An 18,053-nucleotide genomic window follows, 5' to 3' on the forward strand; every position below is an offset into this window, starting at 1 on the left:
TTCTGGGGTTTCTATTCGATTCCATTGGTCTATGTGTCTGTTTTTATGCCAATACCATGCTGTCTTGATGATGACAGCTTTGTAGTAGAGGCTAAAGTCTGGGATTGTGATGCCTCCTGCTTTGGTCTTCTTCTTCAAAATTACTTTGGCTATTCGGGGCCTTTTGTGGTTCCATATGAATTTTAGGATGGCTTGTTCTAGTTTCAAGAAGAATGCTGGTGCAATTTTGATTGGGATTGCATTGAATGTGTAGATAGCTTTGGGTAGTATTGACATTTTGACAATATTTATTCTTCCAATCCATGAGCAGGGAATGTCTTTCCATTTCTTTATATCTTCTTCAATTACCTGCATAAGCTTTCTATAGTTTTCAGCATACAGATCTTTTACATCTTTGGTTAGATTTATTCCTAGGTATTTTATGCTTCTTGGTGCAATTGTGAATGGGATTAGTTTCTTTATTTGTCTTTCTGTGGCTTCATTGTTAGTGTATAAGAATGCAACTGATTTCTGTACATTGATTTTGTATCCTGCAACTTTGCTGAATTCATGTATCAGTTCTAGCAGACTTTTGGTGGAGTCTATCGGATTTTCCATGTATAATATCATGTCATCTGCAAAAAGCGAAAGCTTGACTTCATCTTTGCCAATTTGGATGCCTTTGATTTCTTTTTGTTGTCTGATTGCTGATGCTAGAACTTCCAGCACTATATTAAACAACAGCGGTGAGAGTGGGCATCCCTGTCGTGTTCCTGATCTCAGGGAAAAAGCTCTCAGTTTTTCCCCATTGAGGATGATGTTAGCTGTGGGCTTTTCATAAATGGCTTTTATGATCTTTAAGTATGTTCCTTCTATCCCGACTTTCTCAAGGGTTTTTATTAAGAAAGGGTGCTGGATTTTGTCAAAGGCCTTTTCTGCATCGATTGACAGGATCATATGGTTCTTCTCTTTTTTTTTGTTAATGTGATGTATCACGTTGATCGATTTGCGAATGTTGAACCAGCCCTGCATCCCAGGAATGAATCCCACTTGATCATGGTGAATAATCCTTTTTATATGCTGTTGAATTCGATTTGCTAGTATCTTATTGAGAATTTTTGCATCCATATTCATCAGGGATATTGGCCTGTAGTTCTCTTTTTTTACTGGGTCTCTGTCTGGTTTAGGAATCAAAGTAATACTGGCTTCATAGAATGAGTCTGGAAGTTTTCCTTCCCTTTCTATTTCTTGGAATAGCTTGAGAAGGATAGGTATTATCTCTGCTTTAAATGTCTGGTAGAACTCCCCTGGGAAGCCATCTGGTCCTGGACTCTTATTTGTTGGGAGATTTTTGATAACCGATTCAATTTCTTCGCTGGTTATGGGTCTGTTCAAGCTTTCTATTTCCTCCTGATTGAGTTTTGGAAGAGTGTGGGTGTTTAGGAATTTGTCCATTTCTTCAAGGTTGTCCAATTTGTTGGCATATAATTTTTCATAGTATTCCCTGATAATTGTTTGTATCTCTGAGGGATTGGTTGTAATATTTCCATTTTCATTCATGATTTTATCTATTTGGGTCATCTCCCTTTTCTTTTTGAGAAGCCTGGCTAGAGGTTTGTCAATTTTGTTTATTTTTTCAAAAAACCAACTCTTGGTTTCGTTGATCTGCTCTACAGTTTTTTTAGATTCTATATTATTTATTTCTGCTCTGATCTTTATGATTTCTCTTCTTCTGCTGGGTTTAGGCTGCCTTTGCTGTTCTGCTTCTATTTCCTTTAGGTGTGCTGTTAGATTTTGTATTTGGGATTTTTCTTGTTTCTTGAGATAGGCCTGGATTGCAATGTATTTTCCTCTCAGGACTGCCTTCGCTGCATCCCAAAGCGTTTGGATTGTTGTATTTTCATTTTCGTTTGTTTCCATATATTTTTTAATTTCTTCTCTAATTGCCTGGTTGACCCACTCATTCGTTAGTAGGGTGTTCTTTAACCTCCATGCTTTTGGAGGTTTTCCAGACTTTTTCCTGTGGTTGATTTCAAGCTTCATAGCATTGTGGTCTGAAAGTATGCATGGTATAATTTCAATTCTTGTAAACTTATGAAGGGCTGTTTTGTGACCCAGTATATGATCTATCTTGGAGAATGTTCCATGTGCACTCGAGAAGAAAGTATATTCTGTTGCTTTGGGATGCAGAGTTCTAAATATATCTGTCAAGTCCATCTGATCCAATGTATCATTCAGGGCCCTTGTTTCTTTATTGACTGTGTGTCTAGATGATCTATCCATTTCTGTAAGTGGGGTGTTAAAGTCCCCTGCCATGACCACATTCTTATCAATAAGGTTGCTTATGTTTATGAGTAACTGTTTTATATATCTGGGGGCTCCGGTATTTGGCGCATAGACATTTATAATTGTTAGCTCTTCCTGATGGATAGACCCTGTAATTATTATATAATGCCCTTCTTCATCTCTTGTTACAGCCTTTAATTTAAAGTCTAGTTTGTCTGATATAAGTATGGCTACTCCAGCTTTCTTTTGGCTTCCAGTAGCATGATAAATAGTTCTCCATCCCCTCACTCTCAATCTAAAGGTGTCCTCAGATCTCAAATGAGTCTCTTGTAGACAGCAAATAGATGGGTCTTGTTTTTTTATCCATTCTGATACCCTATGTCTTTTGGTTGGTGCATTTAATCCATTTACATTCAGTGTTATTATAGAAAGATACGGGTTTAGAGTCATTGTGATGTCTGTATGTTTTATGCTTGTAGTGATGTCTCTGGTACTTTGTCTCACAGGATCCCCCTTAGGATCTCTTGTAGGGCTGGTTTCGTGGTGACAAATTCCTTCAGTTTTTGTTTGTTTGGGAAGACCTTTATCTCTCCTTCTATTCTAAATGACAGACTTGCTGGATAAAGGATTCTCGGCTGCATATTTTTTCTGTTTAGCACACTGAAGATATCGTGCCAAGCCTTTCTGGCCTGCCAAGTTTCAAAGGAGAGATCAGTCACGAGTCTTATAGGTCTCCCTTTATATGTGAGGGCACGTTTATCCCTTGCTGCTTTCAGAATTTTCTCTTTATCCTTGTATTTTGCCAGTTTCACTATGATATGTCGTGCAGAAGATCGATTCAAGTTACGTCTGAAGGGAGTTCTCTGTGCCTCTTGGATTTCAATGCCTTTTTCCTTCCCCAGTTCAGGGAAGTTCTCAGCTATAATTTCTTCAAGTACCCCTTCAGCACCTTTCCCTCTCTCTTCCTCCTCTGGGATACCAATTATGCGTATATTATTTCTTTTTAGTGTATCACTTAGTTCTCTAATTTTCCCCTCATACTCCTGGATTTTTTTATCTCTCTTTCTTTCAGCTTCCTCTTTCTCCATAACTTTATCTTCTAGTTCACCTATTCTCTCCTCTGCCTCTTCAATCCGAGCCGTCGTGGTTTCCATTTTGTTTTGCATTTCGTTTAAAGCGTTTTTCAGCTCCTCGTGACTGTGCCTTAGTCCCTTGATCTCTGTAGCAAGAGATTCTCTGCTGTCCTGTATACTGTTTTCAAGCCCAGCGATTAATTTTATGACTATTATTCTAAATTCACTTTCTGTTATATTATTTAAATCCTTTTTGATCAGTTCATTAGCTGTTGTTATTTCCTGGAGATTCTTCTGAGGGGAATTCTTCCGTTTGGTCATTTTGGATAGTCCCTGGAGTGGTGAGGACCTGCAGGGCACTTCCCCCGTGCTGTGGTGTATAACTGGAGTTGGTGGGCGGGGCCGCAGTCCGACCTGATATCTGCCCCCAGCCCACCGCTGGGGCCACAGTCAGACTGGTGTGTGCCTTCTCTTCCCCTCTCCTAGGGGCGGGATTCACTGTGGGGTGGTGTGGCCCGTCTGGTCTACTTGCACACTGCCAGGCTTGTGGTGCTGGGGAGCTGGCGTATTAGCTGGGGTGGTTAGGCAAGGTGCACGGGGGCGGGAGGGGCAGGCTTAGCTCGCTTCTCCTTAGGTGATCCACTTCAGGAGGCGCCCTGTGGCAGCGGGAGGGAGTCAGATCCACTGCCGGAGGTTTGGCTCCGCAGAAGCACAGAGTTGGGTGTTTGCGCGGAGCGAGCAAGTTCCCTGGCAGGAACTGGTTCTCTTTGGGATTTTGGCTGGGGGATGGGCGGGGGAGATGGTGCTGGCGAGCGCCTTTGTTCCCCGCCAAGCTGAGCTCTGCCGTCCGGGGGCTCAGCAGCTCTCCCTCCCTTTGTCCTCCAGCCTTCCCGCTTTCTGAGCAGAGCTGTTAACTTATGACCTCCCAGACGCTAAGTCGCGCTTGCTGTCGGAACACAGTCCGTCCGGCCCCTCCGCTTTTGCCAGCCCGACTCGGGGGCTCTGCTTGGCCGGCGAGCCGCCCCTCCGCCCCGGCTCCCTCCCGCCAGTCCGTGGAGCGCGCACCGCCTCGCCGCCCTTCCTACCCTCTTCCGTGGGCCTCTCGTCTGCGCTTGGCTCCGGAGACTCCGTTCTGCTAATCCTCTGGCGGTTTTCTGGGTTATTTAGGCAGGTATAGGTGGAATCTAAGTGATCAGCAGGACGCGCGGTGAGCCCAGCGTCCTCCTACGCCGCCATCTTCCGGACTAGAACCTTTAGTACAATATTAAATATAAGTGGTAAGAGCTGACATACTTTTCTTGATCCTTAGGAAGAAAACTTTCAGTGTTTCACCATTATGTATGATGTTAGGTGAGTTTTTTGCAGATATTCTTTATCAGATTGAAGAAGTATTCTGTTGCTAGTATGTTGAGAATTATTATCATGGAAGGTTGTTGACTTTTGTTAGTTTTTTTTTACAATTTAATTAGATAATCCTATTTTCCCCTTAATATAGTTTATTACATTGACTTTTGGATGTTACATAAATCTTGCATTCCTAGGGGAAAAACCCTAATGATTATGGTGTATAACCCGTAGTTTATGTTGCTAGATTCATTTTGCTAGTATTTTGTTGAGGATTTTTTTTAAACTGTATTTGTAAGAGGTACTGGTCTATAGTTTTCTTGTGATGTCTTTGATTTTGTTATGAGGGCATTTGATTTCATACTATGAATTAGATATTCCCTCTTCTATTTTTTGGAAGGATTTGTGAAAGATCGGTATTAATGCTTTTTAAAATGTTTGGTATAAATAACCAGTGTAGCCATGGGAGCCTTGGATTTTCATTGTGGTAAATTTTTAAATTATGAATTCAAGCTATTATACTTATTCATACATGAGTATTTTTATTTCTACTTGAGTCTCTTTTGCTAGTTTGTGTCGTTCATTTTATTTCAGTTATCTAGTTTGTTGGCATGCAGTTGTTCTTATATTGTCCCTTGTAATCCTTTCTGTAACTTTGATAGGACTCCTCTCTATTTTTTGTTCTTGATTTTTGCAATTAGAATTTTTTCTCTTTTTTTTCTTGGTTAGTCTACCTAAAGATTTGTCAATGTTGTTGATCTTTTCAAGGAACCAACTCTGGATTTTGTTTATTTTGTTTTAATTCTGTTTTACCTATTTCTGCATAATTGTTCTCATTTCCTTCCTTCTGCTTGCTTTGGATTTAGCTTGCTCTTTTCAAATTTTCCAAGATGAAAGATTTATTAAATTGAGATCTTTCTTTTAAAAAAAATAGGCATTTACAACTATAGATTTCCCTGTATGTAACTACAGCTTTCTTTGCCATGAGTTTTTTTTGTTTTTTTTTTTGTTTATTTTTGAGAGAGAGTGAGCGAGCAGGGCAGGGGCAGAGAGAAAGGGAGACAGGAGACAGAGAATCCCAAGCAGGCCCCACACTGTCAGCGCAGAGCCTGATGCAGGCTCGAACTCACGAACCACTAGTTGATGACCTGAGCCAAAATCAAGAGTCAGTCATTTAACTGACTGAGCCACCCAGGTGCCCCTCCATGAGTTTTTTAAAGTAACTTGTTGAATTTACTTATGTGTTCTAAACATGTTCCCATTACATGTTGTGTATTTTAATACATTGCCTATTAATAACTAGGTTCTGTAATTTGTGATTTGAAATTTACTTTTTTTTTAAATTTTATTTTTAATTTTTAAAAATTTACATCCAAGTTGGTAAGCATATAGTGCAACAATGATTTCAGGAGTAGATTCCTTAATGCCTCTTACCCATTTAGCCCATCCCCCCTCCCATAGCCCCTCCAGTAACCCTCAGTTTGTTCTCCATATTTATGAGTCTCTTCTGTTTTGTCCCCCTCCCTGTTTTTATAATATTTTTGTTTCCCTTCCCTTATGTTCATCTGTTTTGTCTCTTAAAGTCCTCATATGAATGAAGTCATATGATTTTTGTCTTTCTCTGACTAATTTCACTTAGCATAATACCCTCCAGTTCCATCTACATAGTTGCAAATGGCAAGATTTCATTCTTTTTGATTGCCAAGTAATACTCCATTGTGTGTATGTGTGTGTGTATATATATAAGTGGTAAGATATATATATATATATCACATATATATATATATATATATATATATATATATATATATCACATCTTCTTTATCCATTCATCCATCAATGGACATTTGGGCTCTTTCCATACTTTGGCTATTGTTGATAGTGCTGCTCTAAACATGGGGTGCATGTGTTCCTTCGAAACAGCACACCTGTATCCCGTGGATAAATGCCTAATAGTGCAATTGCTGGGTCGTAGGGTAGTTCTATTTTCAGTTTTTTGAGCAACCTCCATACTGTTTTCCAGAGTGGCTGCACCAGCTTGCATTCCCACCAGCAATGCAAAAGAGATCCTCTTTCTCCTCATCCTCACCAACATCTGTTGTTGCCTGAGTTGTTAGGTCATAAGAGGAAAGTGTATAGCAATCCAGACCTTTTTAAAGAAGGAAGAAAGATCTCAGATACACAACCTAACCTTACGCCTTAAGGAGCTGGAAAAAGAACGGCAACCCCAAATCAGCACAGGAAATAATAAAGATTAGAGCAGAAATTAATGCTATCGAAACCAAAAAAAACCCAGAACAGATCAATGAAACCAGAAGCTGGTTCTTGGAAAGAATTAACAAAATTGATAAATCACTAGCCAGTTTGATTAAAAAGAAAAAAGAAAGGACCCAAATAAATAAAACCAAGAATGAAAGAGGAGAGATCACAACCAACACAGCAGAAATAAAAACAATAATAAGAGAATATTATGAGCAATTGTATGCCAATAAAATGGGCAATCTGGAAGAAATGGACAAATTCCTAGAAACATATACACTACCAAAACTGAAACAGGAAGAAATAGAAAATTTGAACAGACCCATAACCAGTAAGGAAATGGAATTAGTAATCAAAAATCTGCCAAAAAGCAAGAGTCCAGGGCCAGATGGCTTTCCAGGGGAATTCTACCAAACATTTAAGGAAGAGTTAACACCTATTCTCTTGAAGCTGTTCCAAAAAATAGATATGGAAGGAAAACTTCCAAACTCTTTCTATGAAGCCAGCATTACCTTGATTCCAAAACCAGAGACCCCAGTAAAAAGGACTATAGACCAATTTCTCTGATTAACAAGTATGCAAAAATACTCAACAAGATATTAGCCAACCAGCTCCAACAATATATTAAAACAATTATTCACCACGACCAAGTGGGATTTATACCTGGGATGCAGGGCTGGTTCAATATCCACAAAACAACGTGATTCATCACATCAATAAAAGGAAGGATAAGAACCATATGATCCTCTCAATAGATGCAGAGAAAGAATTTACTTTTTTTTTTTTAAGACACATTTATTCAGCGTCATGATCAGACTATGATTAATATTTAACAATCAACAGCATGGGTGCAAAAAAAAAAAATCTACATTAAAACCCTTTTTTGGAATGCTTTAAACTTTCCAGAGAACAGAAACTAAAATAACCTGTTATACAATTAATCACAAATACAGTCCTCAGATTTTTTGTCAATGTACATTGTCTAAAACATGTCTTCTTTGTAGCAGCTAGACCCTGCCATCACTGTGCTTGGCTGAGTTCACAAATCTGTTGTAACCTGTAGCTTCCCTGTCACTTCTCTGGCTCTCCTCTCCTGCTGAGCCTTGTTTCCTGGCAGTAAACATAGTAAAACCTTCTGCCACTGCCATAGCTACTGCTGCTGCTGGAACCACCATGGTCACCTTGATTTTGTGGTTTGGCAAAGTATTGGCCTCCACCACCACAGGGGCCAGAGCTTCTGTCTCCAAAATTTCCTCCTTTCATGGGTCCAGAATTTGAAGATTGATTGTTGTAATTTCCAAAATCATTATAGCTTCCACCATCTCCATAGTTGCTTCCATCATTACCAAATCCATTATAGCCATCCCCATATCCACCACCCTGTTGACTGCCACCAAAGCCACCTCACCCTCTGAAGTTTCCTCCACAACCAAAGTTGTCATTCCCACCAGAACCACCTCCATGACCACCACCAAAGTTTTCAGAACCACTTTGACCTCCTTGGTTGGATGAAGCACTAGCCATCTCTTGCTTAAATAAGCTCTCCCTACTTCACAGTTGTGGCCATTCACAGTATGGTATTTCTGAATGACAGTCTTGTCTACAGAGTCATGATCATCAAACGTTACAAAAGCAAAGGCTCTCTTTTTGTCACTGCCTTGATCAGTCATGATTTTAATCACTTCAGTTTTCCCATACTGTTCGAAATAATCTCTTAGATGATGTTTTTTAGTGTCTAATGCCACTGACAAAAGTCTTTTTCACTGTTAAGTGGGCACCAGGTCTTGAGAATCTTCTCTTGAGACAGCCCTCTTTGGTTCTACAACTCTTCCATCCATTTTGTGTGGCCTTGCATTCATTGCTGCATCCACCTTTTCCACAGTGGCAAACGTGACAGACCCAAAGCCTCTGGAGCGCTTGGTATTTGTATCTGTCATTACCACACAGCCCATGAGTGTTCCCCATTGCTCAAAATGGGGACTCTCATCGGACTCTCAGACTCTCATCGGTTGTTTGAAAGCTCAAACCTCCTATGAAAAGCTTCCGCAGCTGTTCAGGCTCTTTGGGAGATTCTGACTTAGATATGACAGCAGTGGGTGGGGAGACTTTACCGATGCTTACTTGGCGTTGTCTACAGGCAGAAAAAGGTGAAATTTACTTCTTTATAGTTTACAGGAATTTTATTTTATTTTCTTGTGCCTATTTATTATTTTTTATTTCTTATTTTAGAGAGCGAGTGTATGCGAGCAGGGGAGAGGGGCAGCTCCTGACACGGGGCTGGATCCCATGACCCTGGGATCAAGACTTGAGCCGAAATCAAGGTCTGACGCTCCACTGACAGAGCCACCCATGCGCCCTATGCCTATTTGTTATTACACCTATGTGAACCACTATGGAACAACTTAAATTTTGTGCCATAAAAATATTTTTGTGGTAAGGTACTATTTTTTTCGCACTAGGAATATATCAGCAAAAATCCGCCTTACAATTTGAAAGACCTAATTTTATGTTGAATGAGCACAACTTATAAGCTGAAGCATTGCAAGGAGATAACCAGACAGCAGTTAGATGCTCTTGTCTTTTTCATTGTTAATTTATTGTCCTACATGGGTTTCAGATTTATAAAGGCATCACAGGCTCATTGCACTTAATACCTGCAGTGTTTGCTACCATACCACAACTCATTTTCAATACTCTATTACAGAGGATGAGAAATTGTAATGTTTTATTAACAATCCTTCTGGAAATGAATGCATTTTAAAGCAAATAAATATTTTTGATAGACCTTTTTCAAAAAAAGTTTTGGTATATTTTTGTTCTTCCCAAAGCATCTTCTAATTTTTCTTGTGATTTTTTTTTTCTTTTATCTGTTATTATTTAGGAATGTGTTGTTTAATCTCTACATTGTGATTTTTCAGTTTTATTTCTTTTTAGTTTTTAATTTCATTGTGTTCTTGTTCAAGAATGTTATTAATCTTACTCTTTTTAAGTTTATTGAGGTTTGTTTTATGGCCTAAAATATGATCTGTCCAAAAGAATATTTCATGTTTATGTGGGAAGAATGTGTATTATGTTGTTTGAGGGCATCTTCATGATTTCTCATGGGAAGTCAGCTGTTAATTTTATTGAGGCTCGTTTTACATGATAATTCATTTATGTTTTTCTGCTTTTGTGATTTCTCTTTGTTTTTCACCAGTTGGCATGATGTGTCTGTGGTGAGTCTCTTTGAGTTTATCTTAGTTGAAGTTCTTTGAGCTTTTTGGATGTATGATATTTCATGAAATTTGAGGTTTTAGGGCTCTATTCAAGTAAAATTTCTGTTGCTTATTTCTCTCCTTTTCTTCTGAAATTCTTAATTTGCATATATTTGTATACCTGATAGTGTACCACAGGTCTCAGAGGTTGTGTTCATTTGTCTTCAGCCTTTTTTCTTTCTGTTCTTCAGTTCAGATAATCTGTTTTGTCCTGTCTAAAGTTTGCTGATTTTTCTGCCAGTTCAAATCTGTTGAGCCTATCTAGTGACTTCATTTTAGTTTTTGTATTAGTCAACTCCTAAACTTCTATTTGATTGTAATATTTGTGGGTTTTTGTTGTTGTTGTTGTTGTTAAATAATTGCTACGTATTTATATTTTCTATTTGGTGAGGCATTTTTATAATTAAAGTATTTTATTTTTTTTTTTTAATTTTTTTTTTTTCAACGTTTTTTATTTTATTTTTGGGACAGAGAGAGACAGAGCATGAACGGGGGAGGGGCAGAGAGAGAGGGAGACACAGAATCGGAAACAGGCTCCAGGCTCCGAGCCATCAGCCCAGAGCCTGACGCGGGGCTCGAACTCACGGACCGCGAGATCGTGACCTGGCTGAAGTCGGACGCTTAACCGACTGCGCCACCCAGGCGCCCCTATAATTAAAGTATTTTAGACATAACTTCCATATTTTTAATTTTGAGCTTATTTGTAATAGTTGACTTAAAGCTTTGTGTACGGATTCAAACTTCTGGGCTCCCTCAAGTACATTTTCTCTTGCTTGCTTTTTCCTTGTCATACTTTTCCTATTTATTCATTTGTCTTTCAATTTTTTTGTTGAAAAGTAAAGATTTTAAATAATATAATGTGGACATTAAGTTCCCCCACTTCCTCCTCAGAGTGGTGTTTTTGTTGTTGTTGCAATTTGTTTTGTTTGTTTAATGACCTTTCTAGGCTAATTTTGTAAAGTTCGTATATCCTGTTGTGTGTAGTTACTAAAGACACTACATGGTTAGTTTACTTGCCTGTGAATTATTGCACAGCAATTTCTTTAAGTACCTAGAGCCAATAAGTCTTTCATTCTTTACCAAGGGATTCTGTGTTTTTGAGGCATGCATTCTATACTCTGGCAGTATATAATCAACTATTACTTTCTCCTTGTGCAGGGAGGGCTTCATGGTTATCCAGAGTTGAGAGATTTGGGCTTTCTTAGTTTTTTTCCTCAGCATGGATACAGTTTTGTACATGCAAATAGCATTCTAGATCCCCAGGAATATGTCAGCTCTTTTCAAGCTGCCTATGGACAGCATTCTCCAGATCTTCCTTTTAGGTATATTTGGCCAGTCTTGGTTCCTTAAACCACTATTGCTGCTTCACACATCTGCAATAATAATTTGTTTAGCAATAATTAATTAATAATTAATTGCTGCTGACTCTTTTAGAGACATGCCCTGGGGATAGGACTTTTCCCATTGAATGAGCTGCTGAATCAAATTATAAATTCTGTTTATAAGTTTTTTCCTAAAAGCTGCCAGGCAGGTCAGATTATGATAGTACTCTGGGGATAGGGCCTTTTGAGGAGCTCTAAATGCAATTTCCTCTCTCCTGTGACTGCTAGGCTGCTGGTTTACACAGCTACTCTGGTTATGAGGCTACTGCTTTTCAAAGCTGCCATGAAACTAGAGAGGGGGGTATGAAACTAGGGCAAGTTAAAACACATGAAGTTTATTGTTTATGTTGAGATTCAGTTGTTTTCTTGGGTAAATTCTATTCAGATTGTTGCAAGCCTATAGTTGTGAAAAATTAGATGGACTATTTTTGCTACTCTTCTTATTCCTTTTATGAAGGAGTGGGTTATTAGAGGTCCTTACCTCTAATAAGAGATTATTCTGCAAGTTTGACCATCACATTTTTTATTTTAGTCACTCTGATAGGTGTGTGTTATTAACTAATTATTATTTTAATTTATATTTCCATAATGGCTAAGGATATTGAATCTGTTTTATGTGTTTACTTGCCAAATCTATCCTTTTTGGTGAAATATCCATTCATGTCTTTTACTTATTTTTTTAAATTGATGTATAATTAACAATATATAGGTTTCGGGTATATAGCATAATGGCTTGATATTTGCATATACTGCAGAATGATCACTGCAATAAATCTAGTTACCATTCATCCCGATACAAAATTACAAAAACTTTTTTTCTTGTGATTAAGATTTATTCTCTTGGCAACTTTCCAATGTGTAATACATTATTGACTATGGTCACCATGCTGTACATTACACTTCCATGACTTATTTACTTTATAATTGGAAGTTTATAGCTTTTGACCCCCTTCACCAATTTTACCTACCCTCAACCCCTGTCCCCTCTGGTAACCACCGTTTTAGTCTCCATATGTACAAGTTTTGTTTTGTTAATTTTTTTGAAAGATTCTACATATAAGTGAAATCATACAGTATTTGTTTTTGTCTTTGTCTGACTTATCTCATTTAGCATATTAGCATATTATATAGCATATTATATAATATTAGCATAAAGTCCATTCATGTTATCACAGATGGTGAGATTTTTATCTTTTTTATGGCAGACTAGTATTCCATGTTGTGTGTGTGTGAGATGTATATGGTGTACATGATATTTATCCTTTCTCCATGTTTCTTCAAGTAGGGCATGTATCACTGTCAACTTTCCTTTTAGAGCTGCTTTTACTGCATCCTGTCTTTGGTATGTAGTATTTCCATTTTCATTTGTCTCAAGTTATTTCTGATTTCACATTTGATTTCTTCATTTACCCATCAGTTGTTCAGTGGCATGTTTAAGCTCTACATATTTGTGAGTTTACCAGTTTTCTTCTTGTAATTGATACCTATTTTGTGTGAAAGAGCTCATACCATTTTGGTTGAAAAAGATGCTTGATGTGATTTTAATATTTCTAAATTTATTGAAACTTGTTTGCGTTCTGACATATGATTTATACTGGAGAATGTTCGAGGTACACTGGAGAAGAATGTGTATTCTTTTGCTTTTGGCTGGAATGTTCTGTATTTATCCATTAGGTCTTTCTGGTCTAATGTCTTTTTTAGGGCTGATGTTTCCTATTGATTTTCTGTCTGGACGATCTATCCATTGATTTAAGAGGACTATGAAAGTTCCTTACTATTATTGTATTGCTGGCAATTTTTCTCTTTAGATTCATTTATATTTAGGTGCTTCTTTGTTGGGTGCATAAGTATTTACAAATGTTATATCTTCTTGTTGGATTAGACACTTTCATCATTATGTAATATCCTTTTTTTTTTTTTGTCTTTTGTTACACTCTTTTAGAGTCTATTTTGTTTGGTATAACTAGTCGCCCCAGCTTTCTTTTGGTTTCCAGTGCATGGAACATCTTTTTCTATCCATTCAATTTCAGTCTTTATGTCTCTTCACACTTAAGGTGAGTTTTTGTAGGTAGTACAGATTTTTTTTTTTTAAATCAATTCAGCCATTCTGTGTCTTATGATAGAATTTAGTCCACTTGCCTTTGAAATAATCATCGATAGTTATGTATTTACTGCTCTTTTGTTACTTGTTTTCTGGCTGTTTTGTAGTTCCTCTCTGTTCCCTTTTTCTTGTCTTACTTTCTTCCCTATGGTTTGATGATTTTATTTAGCATTATGTTAAGTTCCTTTCTCATTATCTTTTGTGTATATACTATAGGTTTTTGCTTTGTGGTTATATATATATATATATATATATATATATATATATATCTGTGCATATATATAATATATATATATGTGTGTGTGTCCTATATATATATATATATATATATATATATATATATATATATATATTTATATATTAGCCTGTGCATATAGCAGTCTATTTAAAGTTGATAGCAGCTTCAGTTTGAATGCATTTTAAAACTACATTTTTGGATGCCTGCATGGCTCAGTTGGTTGAATGTCCAACTCTTGATCTTGGCTCAGGTCTTGATTTCATGGTTGTGAGTTCAGGCCCCGCATTGGGATCCCCACTGGGTGTGAAGACTACTTAAAAAACAAACAAATCAATCTACCTTTTTATTCCACACACACTCCCCCACCCTGGCTTTTTTTTTTTTTTTTTTTTGATGTCATATTTTACATATTTTTGTGTTTGCCTTACCTGTTTTAGTGATCTTGTTATTACTTTTTTTTTTTAATGTTCACACTAGCTTTATAAGTGATCAATCCACTGTTGTTATTACATATATACCTTTCCTAGTAGGATTTTACTTTTATGTTTTCTTGTTACTAATTATGCCTTTTCTTTTCAGCTTGGAGAAGTCTCTTAATATTACTTCTATTACTGGTTGCATGGCGATGGACTCCTTTAATTTTTTTGTCTGGGAACTCCTTATCTCCCCTACAATCCTGAATGATAACCTTGCTGGCTAGAGTATTTTTGGTTGTAAGTGCTTCCCCCCCCCCCCCCCAGTTCTTTTAATATATTGTCTCTTTTATCATTTATTATATATATTACAGTATAGTATAGTATCTTTTAATATATCATATCATTCCCTTCTCCTGGCTGAAAAATCTGCTGATTTCCCATGGCGGTTTCCTTGTACATAACAAGTTGTTTTTTACTTGCTGCTTTTGAGAGTCGTTGTCTTTAGCTTTTGACATTTTGTTTTTAATGTGTATTGGTGTGGCTCTTTTGGCTCATCTTTTTTTTTCTTTTTTTTTAATTCTCTGGGTTTCCTGGATCTGGATGTCTTTCTTTACCCAAACTAGTGATATATTCAGCCATTATTTATTCAGTTTTTTTCTTTTTTTTTTTTTTTTATCTCTTTCACTCTCTTCCCCTTCTGAGACCCTTATGGTGCAAATGTTATACCACTTGATGTTGTCTTATAGGTAAGCTATCTTCATTTTTTCATTCATTTTTTTTTTCCTGCTGTGATTAGGTGAGTTCATTTGCTCTGTTTTCCAATTCACTAATCTTTCTGCTTCATCTAGTCTGTCGAGCCCTTAGTGTATTTTTCAGTTCAGTTATTTCTTCAGCTCTGAGACTTCAATTTGGTACTTTTCTTACCCTTGTTTAAGCTCTTTTTTGAAGTTCTTACTCTGCTTAGTCCATTTTTCTTCCCAGATCAATGAGCTTCTTTATGACCATTACTTAGAATACTTTATCAGGTGAATTACTTTTTCCTGTTTCATTAAGTTTTTCCTAAAGTTTTATCTTCTTTCATTTGGTATATATTCCTCTGATTCCTCATTTTTCTTGACTCTGTTTTTGTGTTTATGTGATAGGCAAAAAGCTACTGCTACCATTATTGATAGAGCGTCCTGGTTTAGGAGATGAATCTTAGTACCATTCAAATTTGTTCCATATTTTGAGTTAATTTTTGTATAAGACATTAGGTTGAAATCCTTCTCATTGTTGTTATTTTTTTGCTTATGGATATTCAGTTGTGTAGTACTGTATGTATACACACACACACACACACACACATAAAGTTTTGTTTTTTTGTCAAAAAACAATTGAATACTTCTGTCAGTGTCTGTTTCTGGTTTTTGAAGTGTTCCACTCATCTGTGCTTCAGTTTCTTTGTCAAAATCACTGTTTTGATTATTGTAGCCATAAGATAGTCCTTAGCATTGGGTAGAGTAACACTTCTCACTTTATTTTTTGTTAAGGTAGGTTGTTTTTTTTTTTAATTCCAGCTACAGTTAACATACAGTGTGTGTTGGTTTCAGGTGTATAATATTATGATTCAACAATTCTATATATTACTCATTGCTCATCATAGTAAATGTACTATTTAAGTCCTATCCACAATTTCCCCCATTCCCCAATTCACCTTCCCTCTGGTACCCATCAGTTTGTTCTCTTATAGTTAAGAGTCTGGTTCTTGTTTTGTCTCTCTTTTTTTCCCTTTGTTCATTAGTCTCTTTAATTCCACATGAGTGAAATCATATGGTATTTGTCTTTCTCTGACTTATTTCGCTTAGCATTATGTCCTTTAGGTCCATCCATGTTGCTGCAAATGGCAAGATTTCATTCTTTTTGATGGGTAATAGTCCACATTACCCATCACATATATGGGATGTGTGTACATATATATGTACATATATATATATGTACATGTATATATATATGTACATATATATATGTACATGTATATATATATGTACATATATGTGTACATATATATATATATATATATATGTACACACACCCCTCACATCTTTTTTTTTATATTTAAATACAAGTTAGTAAACATAGTGTCATCTTGGTTTCATGAGTAGAGCCCAGGGATTTATCTATTACATATAACACCCAGTGTTCATCCCAGTAAGTGCCCTCTTTAATGCCTATTACCCATTTAGTCCATCCCCCCACTGACCTCCACTCCAGCAACCCTCATTTTGTTCTCTATATTTAAGAGTCTCTTATGGTTTGCTTCCCTCTCTGTTTTCTTATTTTTCCTTCCCTTCCCCTATTTTCATCTGTTGTCTTTCTTAAATTTTACATATAAGTGAAATTATATTTGTCTCTCTCTGACATATTTTGCGTAGCATAATACACTCTAGTTTTATCCATGTTGTAGCACATGGCAAGATTTCATTTTTTTGGATCACTGAGTAGTGTTCCATTATATACATACATACGTATATGCATATGTATATACATGTGCGTATATGTATGTATATGCATATGTGTATATGTATGTATATGTAGATACACACACACACACACACACACACACACACACACACTACATCTTTATCCATTTGTCGATAGATATTTGGGCTCTTTCCATACTTTGGCTGTTTTTGATAGAGCTGCTGTAAACATTGGGAGTGCATGTGCCCCTCCGAATCAGCATTTTTGTATCCTTTGGATAAATTCCTAGTAGTGCAATTGTTGGGTTATAAGGTAGTTCTACTTTTAATTTTTTGAGGGACCTCCACACTGTTTTCCAGAGTGGCTACACTAGTTTGCGTTCCCGCCAACAGTGCAAAAGGTCACATCCTTGCGAACATCTGTTGTTTCCTAACTTGTTAATTTTAGCCATTCTGACAGGTGTGAGGTAGTATCTCATTGTGGTTTTGATTTGTATTTCCCTGATGATAAGTGATACTGAGCATCTTTTCATGTGTGTTAGACATCTGGATGTCTTCTCTGGAAAAGTGTCTGTTGTCTTCTGCTGATTTCTTCACTGGATTATTTGTTTTTTGAGTGTTGAGTTTGATAAGTTCTTTATACATTTTAGATACTAACTCTTTATCCAATATGTCATTTGCACGTATCTTCTCCCATTCCATCAATTGTCTTTTAGTTTTGTTGATTGTTTCCTCACTATGCAGAATCTTTTTTTTTTTTTTTTTTTTTAATGTTTATTTTTATTTTTGCGAGAGAGAGGGAGACACAGAATCCGAAGCAGGCTCCAGGCTCTGAGCACAGAGCTGAACGCAGGGCTTGAACCAGTGAACTGCGATATCATGACCTGAGCCGAAGTCGGATGCTTAACTGACTGAGCCACCCAGGGGTCCCTGCAGAAGCTTTTTATCTTAATGAGGTCCCAATCGTTAAGTTTTGCTTTTCTTTCCCTTGCCTCCAGAGACTTGTCAAATAAGAAGTTGCTACAGCCAAGGTAAAAAAAAAAAAAGGTTGCTGCTGGTTTTCTCCTGTAGGATTTTGATGGTTTCCTGTCTCACATTTAGGTGTTTCATCTGTTTTGAATTTATTTTTGTGTATGGTGTAAGGAAGGGGTCCAGGTTCATTCTTCTGCATGTCACTGGCCCGTTTTCCCAGCACCATTTGCTGAAGAGACTATTTTTTCCAATGGATAGTCTTTCCTGCTTAGTTGAAGATTAGTTGGCCA

General features: G+C 37.0%; 1 protein-coding gene and 1 pseudogene across 3 annotated transcripts in view; one reads left to right on the forward strand and one right to left on the reverse strand.

Moving 5' to 3' along the window:
• The window catches only part of SPIDR (scaffold protein involved in DNA repair), a 504,687-nt gene that overhangs the window by 13,950 nt on the left and 472,684 nt on the right, over nt 1-18,053 (forward strand). The window contains exon 1 of one of the 3 annotated variants that reach the window (XM_058698530.1): nt 14,428-14,629. The exons of the other annotated variants lie outside the window; for them this stretch is intronic. Coding sequence (XP_058554513.1) covers nt 14,597-14,629 — 33 coding nt within the window. The 5' untranslated portion in view covers nt 14,428-14,596. Of the gene's footprint in view, nt 1-14,427; nt 14,630-18,053 lie in introns of those variants that run through there. 3 annotated transcript variants of the gene reach the window in all.
• On the reverse strand, nt 8,013-11,365 carry LOC131494843 (heterogeneous nuclear ribonucleoprotein A1-like; annotated as a pseudogene).

The sequence above is a fragment of the Neofelis nebulosa genome, chromosome 14 (genome assembly GCF_028018385.1).
Source record: "Neofelis nebulosa isolate mNeoNeb1 chromosome 14, mNeoNeb1.pri, whole genome shotgun sequence".
Taxonomy (NCBI): Eukaryota; Metazoa; Chordata; class Mammalia; order Carnivora; family Felidae; genus Neofelis; species Neofelis nebulosa.